Below are 15957 nucleotides of genomic sequence, written 5' to 3'. Positions count from 1 at the left end.
GTTGGGGTATCAAATTTAAGAGATCCTTCTAACGCAAAATGATGACCCTAAATATGAGTCATGTTTATGTTAGGAACAATACTCTTTATTGATACTTATTTTTTCCAACTTTTTACAAGTAGGGCAATTCGTCAGTATTTATAGGGAGGCTTTAATGGGCTTTCCCCTTATAATTGGGCCCCTATTGGGCTTTTATTACAAACCTATGTACTAAGGTTTTAATTTCCTTTATTGATACGTATTTTTTCAACCTTTTACAAGTAGGGCAATTCGCCTATATTTATAGGGAGTCTTTAATAGAATTTCCCCTTATAATTGTAATTGGGCCCCTATTGAGGTTTTATTACAAACCTATATACTAAGGTTCTAATTTCTTATTTCAAGTCTTCTTCTTTCCTTGACCCAAACATGTTCCATACCTCTCATATTGATCAATGTAGTTTAACAAGAGAAGTACAATCAATAACGATTAACACTATTAAGGAAAGGAAGTTTTAAGATTTTGTAAGTTAAATTTTATGAGCTCATCTCATCCTAATTATTTGAAGAAAATTTTATCATATCTTAATTATTTTAAGATAGTTTCAAGCTGTATTACCATTTTAATAGGTATAATTAATAACAACTAGTTGCCGATATTGTCAAGGAAATCCCTACAACTCCTTCCTAAATATTTTTCAGAAAGTTTTAAGATTTTGTAACTTGAATTATAATTGCATCTATTATCATTTTAATTAGTACAATCAATAACAACTATTATCATTTTAATAAGTACTTAGCTACCGGATTAACACGGCCCACTAATTCCTACGACTCCTTATTTATCTTATCTTAATTATTTTAAGATAGTTTCAAGTTGTATTAGCATTTTAATAAGTGCAATCAATAACAACTATGACCATTTTAATAATTAGCTACTAGTTAACATTGCCAGGGAAATCCCTACTTTTTATCTAAATATTTTTTCTAAGAAAGTTTTAAGATTTTGTAACTTGAATTTTATAATTTAATCCCATCCTAATAATTTGAAGAAAGTTTTATCTTATTTTAAGATAGTTTCAAGTTGTATTACCTTTTATATTTCTTATTATCTGTGTGTAAAACAAGCTAATCCCCATTTATTATCGGCTACATTCACATTGTGTCATTAGTAGCTAACAAATAATAAATTTAACTATGAATATTTCATGATTTAACTATGCCCAATAGACGTCCACAATCTCAAATCTTCCAGGGACACAAACTCTTTCTAAAATCGGACCAAGTCGCTCTGACTTATTGTTTGGAACTTCAATAAATAAACACTTCCTGGGCCAAAATTCGGCCATTCAAATGTCTTTAACTACCTACCAGGTTAGTACTCTCACAATTTGAAGATTAGAGATCAATTTGAAATCACTTAAAAAGCTTTGCTTCTACCAATTAAAAATGTACATGGATTAAACACATTCAAGTTTCAAAACTGAACAAAAGTTCACATAGTGTCATGCACTAGTGAACATTGCCGAAAATCACAGTATTTATAAGTAGTTTTAAACCACTGCGTATAAACTCTCCCAAAACCCTTTCTCCTGCGGTTAAATGCCCAACTTACATTGTTTAAAACGGGGCTTGATTACTTCATCATGCAAACTAAACTAAGGAGCCTGAGATGATCCTTCACTAATATCTTCTGATTCTGATTCTGATTCAGATTCTGAGTCTGAACCCCCAACCATCTTCTCTAGGGATTCCATATCCCCAGCTTCTGAACTAGTGTGCATCCTAAGCTTTTCAGCATCCTCACTGAAATTTTTACATGAACAAGAGAGCTTTAGACACTCAAGTTGCATTTGGCGGAACAGGTTGAACAAAAAATAAAAGCCTTACTCTGAAACGCCAAATAATTCTTTAACCACCAAAGAACTCCCTCTTGAACAAAACTCTGGCAGCTGGTGGACAACAAGTACATAAGAATCAAACCACACAAAAAAAATACATAACCTGTTACCTAAATCTGTTTGCAAAAAATTCACTAGGATACTCATAATATGGTTTAGAACTACATAATAATAACAACCAACTAGCACATTGAAGGTGAAAAAAGGATCAGCATAAACGACTCTTGCATATTAGTAATTGACAATAGCTACCTATACAATTTAACTACATTAATTAAGTGCGGCAGAGTTTATCCTACAATCACATATTGGAATCCTGTACCAAGGAAAAGTGAAACCTATACCATATACAAAATGGCTACTCAGCCTCTTACCTCAGAAAGATAATAAATTTTTCCAAAAAGGGCTTGTACTGCAAGTTTCCTCTTAAAACCCTTTGCTGAATATCCTGACATATCCATGACAACTGGACCTGAAATAATACAATCGACAACTTTCAATCCACAATAGCTCTACATTAACATATAGGTGCTCTGGATTAGGTCTTCCTACTGTGTAATATACTAGGAAAATGGAACTTAGAAGGCTAAAACACCTAATACATGTTTAACATCTTTGTTAAATTGAAGCTTTTGGGGTATAATGCTTATTCAATATTTACTTTAATTTATCGTCAAATCATATATTCTATCTATCTAATTGACATAATTCGAATAACACAAGTGCATCAAAGGTCTTGTGCATCCTCTTACCATAGCCACTTCTTATATTTTTCAATTAAGAACACATTGGTGATAAATAAGTTATACCCTTTAACTTTTGGTGCATTTCCGCTTCTCATAAGAATTCCCTCATAATTACCTTTGTCTTTCACAATTCTCCTTGATATCTCTTTCAAAGTTTCAGCAACTTGAGTGTCATCCAGCATTGATGCTTTCCTAAGGTTGATCAAATTTGAAACCAATTCTGGGTTAAAGGGTTTTTCATTCAACGCATACCGAATATACTTGCGTAATACCTCCTCCATGGTAAATCCTGTCTGAGTACACATAACAATGTCATCAAACTATATACTTCAGGCATGCAAGAGTATCAGGCTATATTGAGTTGAAGAGATTTTAAAACAAGATTGAACTAGAAAAGTTTGTACAGAAGTACTTATTATGTAACAGATTTTCTCCTATAATACAGTCATATTTAATGCAGGTAAAACACCTCTATAACTAGCCTACAACCTTTCTTGTACAGTGCTAGGATTTGCGGACCCGTTTACTGCTGAGAAAAAGAGAGTTTGATGCAGGATAGATTATGTAAAGATGTAATTATTGAATGAAACAAGAAATAGATAAATCTTCGGGTGAATTAGCCGCAGAAAATTCACTACCCCAAGGGTTTCCCTACCACACAAGGGAGAAAAACTGTGAATAGCAACCCACATATGAGACCCTGATCAATATTGATATCAATTCACTATATATTACTCCCTCAATCACTTCCAATTGTTTACATTTCTGAGGAAGTGTTTGAAACGCATTTTAATGTGCATAAAAAGTATAGTTATGTAACTTATTTTTACAATTTTCTTTTTCTGAATAAAAGTTGAATGTTTTAATTTTTATTCAGAAAAACAAAATTGTAAAAAAAAATTACAGAACTATACATTATATGCACCTTAAAATGCGTGTCGGACACTCTCTAAAAAATGTAAACAATTGAAAGGGACGGAGGGAGTAATTAAGTCTATCCCTCAAAAAATGAAGTCTAAATATAATCTAGGGGATTACATGACTTAAATAGGAATAAAAACCCTTAAACATAACCCAACGGACTAAGGCCCGCAAACAATTGGGCTTAATGTTATCTATTCATCATAATAAAGAAATATCTTGTAAGATATACAATGTTCGTATCAAAGGGTCTAGAAAGGCTGAACGGCTAAGATCAATTCAAAAACCTCAGGAGCGGAGCATCACTAGTTTATACATACAAAAGACACGAAAAGGGTTAAACTGGTTTTGTAGTATGCATCTCACCTTTTGCATCAGCCCCTTCAAAGCTGACTCTTCTACTGCATCACTTCCCTTTGCAAATAACTCGTCTATTGATTTGCACAACACAGCATTCTTATTGACCTGACAATATTATCGGTAACGGAAAGTTAAGGAATGCATCCACAAGTTAAAATTCAACATTATAACTTTAGCAACTGAAAACATTAATTCATGTTTATATGAATCAATTAATCACATAGCAAACAGTACCATCAAAAACTATACCATACATAAAGTTTCACATATCATCTTTCCACCAAATGTCCACTTTTATCTTACACAAAAAAATAAATAATCATGAAGCACATGATCGTACAAGGAAAATGTAAGCATTGGTCCACATAATATAGTGAAATGTGAATGTTTCACAACTACATTGACATCACAGTAAGTAACAAAAACAAAACAAAGCTTACTTCAAACAAATACATGTAACACCTATAGTGGATTATAAGTTTGCAACCAATTCAACTCACAAAAAATATATCAGTGATCGACCAATTTACAGCTCAATTCTCTAGGTACTAACTATGCCCATATGGGAAAATGCGGGCATCAAACAAGACTGCTTTACTTTGGAAACAACACAATACGATTTAATTGCTACACTACTACATTTCAACAATATAGAAAAAAACAGAACTTATAGCTTTGCTACTAAGTAAATCTCTACTTCTACCAATAAATGATATCAAAGCACACATTCTGGGAAGAAAGTATGACGGTAAGAGGGAAATGTAAACAGCAGAACAAGACTATTTTACTACAATCATAATACTTTACTGCTACATTCATATCAAAAAATTCAACAATAACCAAACACAAACAAAAACCATAATTTTGCTACCAATCCAAATCACAAAAATGTACATGAAAGCAACCTGTTTACGACGCAATTCCCGGGGAGAATTGAACTTCTTGACAGTCTTATAAAAGGCAAAAACAAAAGTAATGCCAAGATAAGCCAAAGGAACAGCAAGCATCCAAGGCAAAGAGCTAGTTCCAACTCGAGGCCCCGGAATCGCCTGAGTTACCGAGCCCGTAAACTCGACTAAATCCAAAGCCTTCTCTTGTATCCAAGGCAAATCCTCCTCCTCTTCAATCACTTCTTCCTTAACCTCGGCTCCCTTTTTAGGCTCTGACTCCGATTTTTTCGCCGCCGGAGCAGGTAAGACTATACGGCGGCCGGAATAGTTGCCGGAGAAAGATAAGGGGTGAGATGAAAAGGGGTTACTGGGTATTCTTGGGAAAGATGATTTGTAAGAAAAAGATTTGATTTTGGTTGAAAATGGGTTGAAAGAAGTGTAATTACAGTAACAAGAAGCGGTGGTAGTTGCGGTGGCGTACATTTTAGGAGATGGGTTTTTGAGGGAGAGGGTCCCAAGGGGGTTTTGGGGGAATTAAGGGTGTTTCTTGACACTGTGTGTACAAGTGTGTGTTTTTTGTTTGATAATTTCAATGCTTGCTTTGCTATGGTTGTTTTGTTAGTTTTGTTTTCGTTGAAAATATAATCATTATAGGAATATTACGATATCTATTGAAATTTGAAAATATTAAAAATATAAGTTATTCTTCATGTATTTTTTTCATAAAAATGCAATATATCTTTTTTGGAGTTTTTTATATTTTTTTCTTTGAGATGTACTGTATGGTTTTACTAGTATACTACAAGTCTACAATGCACCAACTGCAAATTCCCAGTTTTGAACAAAAACAAGTGGTATTTTTAGAAAATTTAATGCTTATTTTAGTTCTATAGTTTAAAACATAAGCTCTAATGTACATCTCCCATATCAACTGATCATGAAGGCAATTCTAGTCTTTGTTTTCAGAACTCATGTAAACAATCATCAAGTACAGTAACATTTTCAGATGATCAGTAGCCATGGTTCCATTCATTTGACTGTGGGTTAAAAAAAAATAAACTTTCCTCCTTAGAAGTTAAACAACGCTGTAAATAGTTTCCCCAGAAAAAATGTAAACTAAAATATTGTAATTCTGAAATTAATGCAACTTACTACAAAATTATGTAGCATTAACACTTCCTTGATCATATTGCTAAACGGGGAATGTTCCATAGATACAAAATTCAGGTGAAACTATTCAAGGTAAAATTTGCAGGTAAACTGCACTAAACCACAAGATATTTGAATCTCTAAACCACAACATATTTGAATCCTATTTCATAAAATGTCAATATAATACAATACTTTGAACAAAGATATGATTGGCGGACCGATGGCTTCATTCCCTACTACTTCTAGTAGACTTGGCAGCTTACATGTTCCAGTAAAGCTGCTGCAGGAGACGGGCTCTCACTAATTATCTTCAAGCTTTCGACAATGCAAAATTCCCAAAGCATCGCCGCTAGTTCGGGACCTGGCATTACAGAAACGACAAGGATCAGGTACAATGCTAATGTAGTGAGTTCAATAACCGTTGTCTCATGTTTTATATAAAAGGTATCCCTTGAATTGCGAGATGTTTACATATGTATTGGGAATCTATAAAACTTTATCCTGTTGCATTGATGTAGCCAAGTAAAACTATCTTCTTAACAAGAGACTACCCTATTCCTTGCTGTTGAAGCACATGTGATCCTCTAAGTAATGCTATACAGGTTTTTAATAGACTTGGCAAACTTAATTATACAATTCCATCAATAATCTAAGACGAGGCTGAGTCATAAGATGTAGGTATCAGCAATTAAACTGTTTATTTGTGTACTGAAACTCAAAGTTACTTTAAGATCTGCAACCCTAGATATCAAATAAGAATAGTTTGCAATGCTAGAATAAAAGTCAAGTTTAAGAAGGAACTGAGCAACCATCTTATTTAAATATGTAGCACGAGTTTAGTTATGTAAACCGATTTCACTTTGTGAACCCTACCAGACACAACAAGGTCAGAGGTATTTCTTCCAACCATGAGGATCTCTAAATATCCTCTCCTATAAATATTTAAGACTCTTCTACCTGGAAGTATACAAGTGACCTCTTTTTCTTTATCTGCACTTTTCATTCTATAAACTCTGTTATAATGATTTGTTGAATCCAGGCACAGGCAGACACAATGTGATAAGGTCGGATTTGTAGCATGCTATGAGCAGAAACTATTGAACCATTTACAGTATTGCATCATCTCAACTTCAGAAAGAGAAGTTAGTCTCAGTCAGTTGCAACACCTATTTTTTCCCATCTTTTGGCTCAATAACTCCCTAATAAAATATATGTGTAAACATCCCGGTACCCCGTGTTCTTACCGCCTTATCTTTTTAAGAGTTTGTAATTTTTCGTACCAGATGGAGCAGTAAGCACTGGCTGGCACCTGGTGAAACGAAGGGGTGTACAGCGTGGGGTATAAATTCAAAGGGGATGTGTCTCGTATGGTAGAGGTGCTCGCTTTGCATGCCATAGGTATTGTGATCCACCCCCCTCCCCCGAAATATCTGCTTCCATCACTTCGTTGACCACTACAAATCATGTGTAACTCTTCTTCTCTTCTCCGTTAGTTATTTTGGCAGTTGTAACCATTCTCGCTTAGAGTTATTTGCCAGTTGTAACCATTCTCACTTAGAACGATAAGTACCAATTTTCTCATCAATATTCCACTCCATTCTCTCAGCTCAAAGATAGTTTTAAGAACATATTTACTATCTAAATTCAGCACACCAGTTTCCAAGTTAAGAATACAAATGGATAAGAACAAACTCACTTGGTTAATTTTACTAACTTACATCTTTGATAAGTACAAAAGATATAAATTGCTGGTTGTTACTACATTTAAAATAAACATGCATTTAAAATGTTTAATTCAGAAAATCACCAACGTTCAGATTCTTTGTCTTCATAAAGTATCAGTACACTATTAATGGATAAATCACTCTTTTACCTGCAGTTGCAATGCAAGCAACGGGATACAACACGGTTTCTTGGCTATGTTAATACCCCAATAACATGTCTAGCAGTCTATTCAGCTGCGTACATGCTCCCATGACGATAACGATGACAAGCATACTTTGAACTATTGTTCTCTTCACCTATAACATTCTCTAAAATATAACACTCAGACCCTCAAATCGCTGATCTGGTAATCCGCCCTGAACTCTCCAAATAGACCTTCTAAGAAGCTCCTGGTGAGTAATTTTCTTTGTTCCTAATAATTAAGAGAAATATAGGCATTCGTCCCTTGTGACCTTACATAACAAATAAAAAAAGATATAGACGATCCACAAAAATTGTAAGTACTATTATATTAATAGCCATAATAGTAAACATTCCCACGGATGTTCACCAAAAGAGTGCACTTTGATACGTGAAGCATCCACCAATCAACAAAGGTATTCTAGTCTTAACTCTTAAAGCTCATTTTATAATTAGAAAATGGATTATTCTCCTTGGTCAGTCTCAGCTTCAAAAGAAATTCTAATTCTCTTGTCATAAATCACCAATCCGACAAGACACTCTTGTCCTATCGGGTCAAATCAATAGCCACAGAACAATATTCTAATGTTGTCAACCTATAACCACAATCCACAAATGGAAACCTTAGATTGTCTGTTCATTAAACAACAAATGGTGGCTCTAATGAGCGGCCGTAACAGTGTCAAATCCTCCATTCACAAATGCAATAATCCTAAAGGGGTTAATCAACATCCATAACTTAAGTTTGAATCTTCCAAAGTCCGGGGACTCCCCGACAATCTTTAAAATAATAAGAACCTGTTCCAACTAAATTAACAACCGTTACGATTTCACCAAATCAAAAATCTTAATCTTCTAACAATCAAATTAACAACAATAATTCATCCACACGACAAAGAGAGAACTAATATATAAAGGCAAGTAATACCTAATTTAGCTAAATCACCAAACACACAATACAACATCAGTCACACCACAGTCAAAAAACAACAGCAAAAATCAAGGGCTACCCAAAAACAAACATACAAATATAAAAAAAACACCCTTTACACAAAAAAAGAATGCAAGATCAGATACTTACCTTAAAGGGGCATTTACCATGTTTGGGTTAGTAGAAGCCATAGGTGCAGAAGATACAATGAGAGGCTCCTGAGCGTGATTTGAAAGAAAAGGTGACATATTTCAAACCCTAGAAGGATAGTCTAACTTGATTTACACAAAGAAAGAAGTAAAATACAACAAGAGATTAGTTTGACTTTAGTAAGAAAAAGCTAGAAGAAGAGGAGTGAAACAGTAGAAGAAAACAGTAGAATATCTGAATGTGGGGGTTTAAAGAAAGAGGGAGGAGAAGAGGGGTTTTGGTTGTGCACGAATCACGAGGTGAAGTTGGTAGTATGTATGTGATACATCCATCAGACCAGACATTGTCATAGGCCCACTCTTATGTTTCAAATTTTTATCAAGTTTACTTATGTTCACTTGTCACCCTTCTGTCCTTTTCGCCTTCCCTTTTTCTTTTTGCTCCTTTTTTTCGCCTTTCTTTGGGATTTAACGATTCCAACTCCTTTTATTTTGAAACCTCGACTTTTCTTTGTAAATAAATAAGCTAAAATTTAAGTTTATCCTTTTATTTTCAAAAATTATACAAGTGACACTCTATATATAATTTAAGCTAAAATTAAGAAATTGTGTATATAAGAATATTCCAACCCATGACTTCTATTGTCAAACTACATGTCATTGCCTTTATACTACATGTCTCATTGATTTTTTAAAAAAAAAATTATTAAATAAACCACATAGTCGCTTTCAATCATAATCTTTTTTCATTATTTTAACTTTGAGTAAATAAAATATTACTTTATATTATTTATTTAACGATGTTTTTTTTAATTTTCGTGGTTTAACTTATATTATATCTCCTTCTATATATTAAAAGAGGATTAGGGATAAATTAACACATTTTAATAGCGGCAAAAATACAATATTGCCCTTTATTGTTGAAAAATTATAAAAATGTCATTTCTCACACAATTTTTGTTAAAAATAGGTATATTGTTATATCTATTAAACCCCAAATCTCCTACTCAAAAATTTTATGTCAGTGTCATTGTACTGCATATATTCTTGAGTTTACATTAAAGTTTTTATTAGATGCATCCTTTTTTTTAACAAATTCTTTTTTATTAATTTAATTTTTGAGTAAGTAAAATATTAGTTTATATTATTTATGTGTCTCCTTTTTATTCAGTTTTTGTAGTTTTATTATAAAATTTTAAAAATGTCAACACTTTATATTTTTTTCACTCACTTCACATTTAAAAATTCTCTTAGTCAACCCCGATAATTTTTTATATATTTATATATATATATATATTAAATTATTTTTTTTAAAAATGGTATTTTAAAAAATATAATAATTTTAAAATAATCTATAATTTTATTGATCAACTTTTTTATATTATAATATAATATATATTTAATTTATCATTCATTTACATTACAAATAAATTTTAATATGATTTTATACTAAAAATATGAGATGTAATCAATGTTTTTATATATAACGGATTAGTATACTTTTTTTAAAAATATATATATATATATATATTAAAAATATAAAATTATTTTTTTTATTATTCTCTACATCTCCTGCATCCCGCGAGAATCCCGTTCCGGCTGAGACGGCGGGGATCGGTGATAAAAAAATTTATGTTCAGGATTCAAAGAAAAGAAAGTAAGACAATTTAATGAAAAGTTAAAATAATCATTTATCGTATTTAAAAATTATTTTTGTATAAATACAATCGTTTGAAACAAAATGTCGGTATACGGGCTATTACACTAGTAATCCTTAAATTGACATGGAGTGCCAAAATATGTGCTTCGTGGACAATAGTTGTTATCGAGATCGTAAAACTTGAATATCGGATCTAGTCAAATTACGTCTTCAAAATTCGAATAATCGGTTAATTTTTCGAGTATTTGTTTTTGGCATCCGAGTAATCGGCCGAATACTTGTTTAAATCTGATTCGGCCCATCTTCAAAATCTGAGTACTCGCCCGAATAATTATCTAAATTGACCAATTTTTAGAATAGGTGAACAGAGATAAACGGTACTAACGTACTAATAAAAATTCATGTGAAAAACATCACAATTACACATTTTTTCTTATGTTTAAGAGTAAATCTTTCCTTCAGTTTCATTCACAGACCATATGGAAACTTATGCAAATTGGACTTGTTATCAAATTATTTTTATCGATTTTATTGGTGTAGTTAGTCCAACCATCAAGTGATATATCTTACCATTCATGGTTGGTAACATATGATATCTTATTATAATCTTACTTTGCAACTAATGTTCCGCAATATGGTATATTAGAGATGATAAATTAATTTGATCCGACGGATATCCGATCTGAAATCCGAAATTTTGGATATACCGAAACCGAAATTTTGGATTTAGATTTTGGATTTGGAGTTCAACTATACTGAACCGATACCCGATCTGAAATCCAATCCTAATCTAATTCAAACCCGAAACCCAAAAAAGTATTTGTATGTATAAATAATATTAAATTTAACTACATTATTCGTAATTTTGGATAGCCGAAAAATATCTGATCCGATCCGAAACCTGACAGATTTGGATTTGGATAACCCAAAAATATTTGGATTTGGATAACCCCAAAAATATTTGGATTTGGATTTTAAAATACCCGATCCCAACCCGACCCGTTCAGGTACCGGGCTGAAGAAACACAGCATAAATATCCTGGTCCCCGATTCCGCTACAATCCATGATTTTTTTTGTACTTTTCCCCATTTCCCGCCACGAACCCAAAAATTTATCCGAATCTCACCCAAACGGTGCGGGTATCGGATCCGGGCGGGCGGATGCCCATTATTAAATATAGGTAGGGTGGAAGGAGCAAAACCAAGGGTCGATGTAGGAAAGTATAAGAAGTGAAATTAAGTTGGTGAAGGAGGGTAAATATTACTGTAATGACTATCTGGCGACTGCCATTCTGGCCTCAAATAGGAAAAAATTGGAGAACACTCCTTGACAGCGTATGCATTAAACACAGGTTCAAAATTGTGCCAATGCCAAACGTGCACCAGTGGCAGCTTCATCTGATGACAGAGGGATGGGCAATGCTCAGAATTGAGATTGATATTTACACAGCAACAGGTTTGGTGGTTGAAATGAAGAAAATTGTGCTAGTCTTAACAGCAATCTATAATTTATTTGCAAAGACAAAAGGAACATCTCAGACTCTGGCATCTAGACTGTTGGCTTCAGCTTCTGTACACTTACCATTTCTTAATTGAAGATATAGGGCCTGTTTGGGCAACCATTTGAGTACACTCATTTCCATTCAAAGCCCATTTTAATTTACACCGACTGTTTGGGTAATGTTACTAAACGAGCTCATCACTCCATAATCCATATATATATATATATATGTTAATAAACAGAAAGTACGTGACCATGTACATTCTCATTCTCACATTCTCCACAAGCTATTTACTGTTGAGCTCATTCAGTTTATTTATTATTCTATCATTATTTTAAAACACAATAACTATTAATTGCGCATCTAGTTAATGAATTTTGGTATATGGTAATAGCATTGTGTTTCAATTTATATAGGCCGGCTTTTATGCTTTTTTCAAGCTTTCAAGTTTTAATTTAAAATTTTATATGCACATTAAATTATTATTTTAAATCAATTAACTTTTCCAATCATTCTATCTAAATCATAATATGCTGAATACTTCATTGATCTGTAAGTAAAATTATTCAAACATATAAATATCTTAATATTTTTGTGTGTTTTCGTAATTTATAAGTAAATATAGCTAATAGATATGTCCTTCCTTAAAATATAAAATCTAAAAGATATGTAAACGGATATCATTTTGACCACAAATTTAAACATTTATGTTTTAGAATTTTATTTTCATTTTTAAATTTGTATATATGAATTTGTTGAATTAAATAAATATTTTAAAAAAATAAAAAATAATTTAAATATTATATTTAACTTATAAGTTATGATTTACCAAATACATTATCAACTTATACGTAAAATTATCCAAACACTTAAATAACTTATGAATTACAATACTTATATCACTTATACAACACCTTTCAACTTTAAGTCATAAATTACATTTTTTTATGAAACCCCAAACAGGCATATAACCAAACAGCTAATTTCTTTTTCAACATACCTTTCCATATAAATTCAATTTCTTCTCTACGCCTTCCCATTCAATTCGAATTTCGAAACTTGTTGCAAAATAACAATGAGCAATATTTAACTGACAGTGATTAAACAGAAGAATAACAGTATTTACTGTGCTAGTGCAGCGTCCCTTTAATTCCATCAGTATACTCAGAACCTAGGGACTTAGGTGCGGGAGTGCGAATGCGTAATGCAAGGATACGAGAATTCGACAAACATAAAAATATGGGGATACGGGTGCGGGGGACACAGGAAAAATAAACAAAAAAATCATATATATTTCATGTTAAACATAATAAAACTTACTAACAAAACAAAAAATTGCATGAAAAATGAATCAAATGCATCATTTATCAATCTAAAACACAAAAATTCAAGTAAAATATTTTAGTTTATGCAAAAAAGAATACAATAATCAATACTTTTGTAGTAACTAATAGACATGGATACTTAATTTTTGTAAATGTAGTTTACTTAAATAGATTTTAACTACATTTTTTAAAGATAAAATTTCATATTAATATCATGAAAGAATCCGCGTGTCCGATACGGGATACGTGTGTCCAAGAACCCGTGACACGGGGACTTGGCAGCGACCCAAGTGTCCCTGCTTCTTAGCTCAGAACATAATATCAATTTCTATTCAGCAACAACTATACTGACACGTGATTAATTGCCTTCTATATCTGCAGTCAGTCCAGCCGCACCACGAATTTTGAACTATGAAGGGTCCTTGTAACATGTACAGGATAGCATACAAAAAACAGTACACTGTGAGAAGGCAATGAATTAACACATGTTCATGGAGGCAGTGGTGTTGTTTAGAAGGGTTGTTGATCCACTAGACATTATCAGGCCAGAACTCCCTGAAAAAGGCCCGCTCAAACTCTTTCTCTTGCAGCTTCTTTTCAAATTCTTGCAGCTTCCTCATCTTTTTTGATATTTTCTTTTCGGTAGGCTAAAATAAGTAACATAATTAAATTAGTACATGCACCGATGCACGTCTGAAGGAAAAATATAGCATTACTTCAAAGCAAAATGGAAAAAATAAAGTCAATTAGCATACTTATTTCCTTGCATTTGTTAATTACAATATCTTGACTTGTCAACATAATCATCAACAAACAAAAATATAATCGAATACACAATGAAAATGCATCACCATGTAACCCTTGGCATAAATAGTCAGTGAAACTTACAGTTTTGGCTTTCCTGTCAGGATTTTGATTGTCTGGCTTTTCTGACCGAGGGGTTTTATTACGCTTCTCAGATCCTAAACCACGTTTATTGTTCTTCAAATGAGCCTCTACAGGTTCCAATCTTCCCTACCAAGAAAAAAAAGTTATTGACCATCATCATAAGAATTTGTTGTTCTAAACCACTCTGCACAAAGAAATGATCCAACAAACAGAAGAATGAATATAACTGCAAAGTACACATTTATAACGACAAGGCACCCTTCCTGTCCTAAACTCTGATAGCAATCTCAATAACTCTAGGGATCATAATTCAAGCATATATTGTTCAAAGTGTCTAAAATTAGGGTGTTTAGGGTTAGAATTAGCTAAGAGATAAGGATGTTTGAGAGCAAAAAATAACTTAAAAGAGAGAGTAATTTAATTTTCTATTTTGTACTTGCACAAACTCACTAGTCACTAGCAACGTGTAATTTAATTTCCTATTTGTAATTACAAAAACTCACTAGTCACGAGCAACGTGTCATCAATTCATTCGTTCCTCTACAACTATCACTAGCACTTGGAAAATAAATAACATAAATAAAGGGTTAAATATCAAAGTGGTCACTAGATTTTAACTAAACGACAAGGCATCCTTCTTGTCCTAGATTTTAACTCCTGGATCATAATTAAGCATATTGTTTCGAACCTTAAACAGATTAATCAATATAAAAGCCTAGAAAAGGTTGAGAAACTACTCCGTGAAATTTTATAAATCCTAATACTCATATTTTACCAATTTCAACAAAACCAAACATTTTAGACTCATTGGACAGGGACACTAAACACGTTTTATACTCCGTATTCACAATTCATATCTAGTTTACGATCAAACAACACAAAAAAATACACATAATCTGTACAGAAACAAATCATGTATATAATACCTGCTCCGAAACACCGAGTCCAGTTCCTTCTTTCCACCCATGCTTTTTCAATAACTGCATACATAAACAAATTCAAAAATATAAACAAACAAATTAACACCACAATCATGAAAACACATATAAAATACATATATATATTTATTGATAAAAAAAAGTACCTGAAAACCAATATTAGAGGAGGCGATTGGTGCAGCTACAGAAGAACCCGAATACACATCAAACCCTAACCCGGATCCATTAGTTGACGTCATCCTCGAATCCCAGCCCGATTGAAGATCCGAACCCGTGTTTTCTGTGCCCTAATTCAAATCTGATTGGCGTCGAATAATGTTTATAAAAGTTGGTTCTGTAGATGGAAAAGAAGTGTATAAATTTTCCCCAATTGATAAATGATAATGGTGTTCTCGCTGGCCCAGGGACTTTGGGTTGTTTTATTTAAAACTAATTTGTAATTTACATACCAAAACTTTGACCGAATTAATTTCAGATTTAATATTTTAAATTAAAACAGTTTGCACCCCAAAATTTAGAAATGCCTAAACATTACTTTAATGTTTCAGACGTTAAGTCGTTAAGTCAGACGTTAATGTTATTGTCAGAGGGATATTTCTGGTAATGTATATTTTCAAAAAATTTATGCAAACATAAATTAAAGTCTATATCTCATATTTTATCTTGAATCTCATTTTAGGTCTATAATTATATAATATAACAGTTTGCAT

The 15957-nt window shown here is 32.5% G+C and overlaps 2 protein-coding genes and 1 long non-coding RNA gene across 3 annotated transcripts; all 3 read right to left on the bottom strand.

The window, feature by feature from the left end:
* Positions 1-1369: 1369 nt before the first annotated feature.
* Positions 1370-5408, bottom strand: LOC141724817 (uncharacterized). The gene is made up of 6 exons (XM_074527096.1): positions 4813-5408; positions 3914-4012; positions 2742-2919; positions 2255-2352; positions 1870-1931; positions 1370-1785 (listed from the first exon to the last, which is right to left on the bottom strand). The coding sequence occupies exons 1-6, from the start codon at positions 5278-5280 to the stop codon at positions 1638-1640; spliced, it is 1053 nt and encodes a 350-aa protein (XP_074383197.1). The 5' UTR covers positions 5281-5408; the 3' UTR covers positions 1370-1637.
* Positions 5409-5907: 499 nt separating this feature from the next.
* On the bottom strand, positions 5908-9328 carry LOC141661596 (uncharacterized). The gene is made up of 2 exons (XR_012550042.1): positions 8936-9328; positions 5908-6310 (listed from the first exon to the last, which is right to left on the bottom strand). It is a non-coding gene; the product is annotated as an uncharacterized LOC141661596 (long non-coding RNA).
* Positions 9329-13482: 4154 nt separating this feature from the next.
* LOC141724816 (uncharacterized) lies at positions 13483-15642 on the bottom strand. The gene is made up of 4 exons (XM_074527095.1): positions 15394-15642; positions 15236-15289; positions 14310-14435; positions 13483-14068 (listed from the first exon to the last, which is right to left on the bottom strand). Exons 1-4 carry the CDS (start codon positions 15484-15486, stop codon positions 13952-13954), a joined length of 390 nt encoding a protein of 129 aa, XP_074383196.1. The 5' UTR covers positions 15487-15642; the 3' UTR covers positions 13483-13951.
* Between the last annotated feature and the right edge of the window lie 315 nt (positions 15643-15957).

The sequence above is a fragment of the Apium graveolens genome, chromosome 5, assembly GCF_009905375.1.
Source record: "Apium graveolens cultivar Ventura chromosome 5, ASM990537v1, whole genome shotgun sequence".
Taxonomy (NCBI): Eukaryota; Viridiplantae; Streptophyta; class Magnoliopsida; order Apiales; family Apiaceae; genus Apium; species Apium graveolens.
This window is presented reverse-complemented; position numbering and strand designations above follow the sequence as displayed.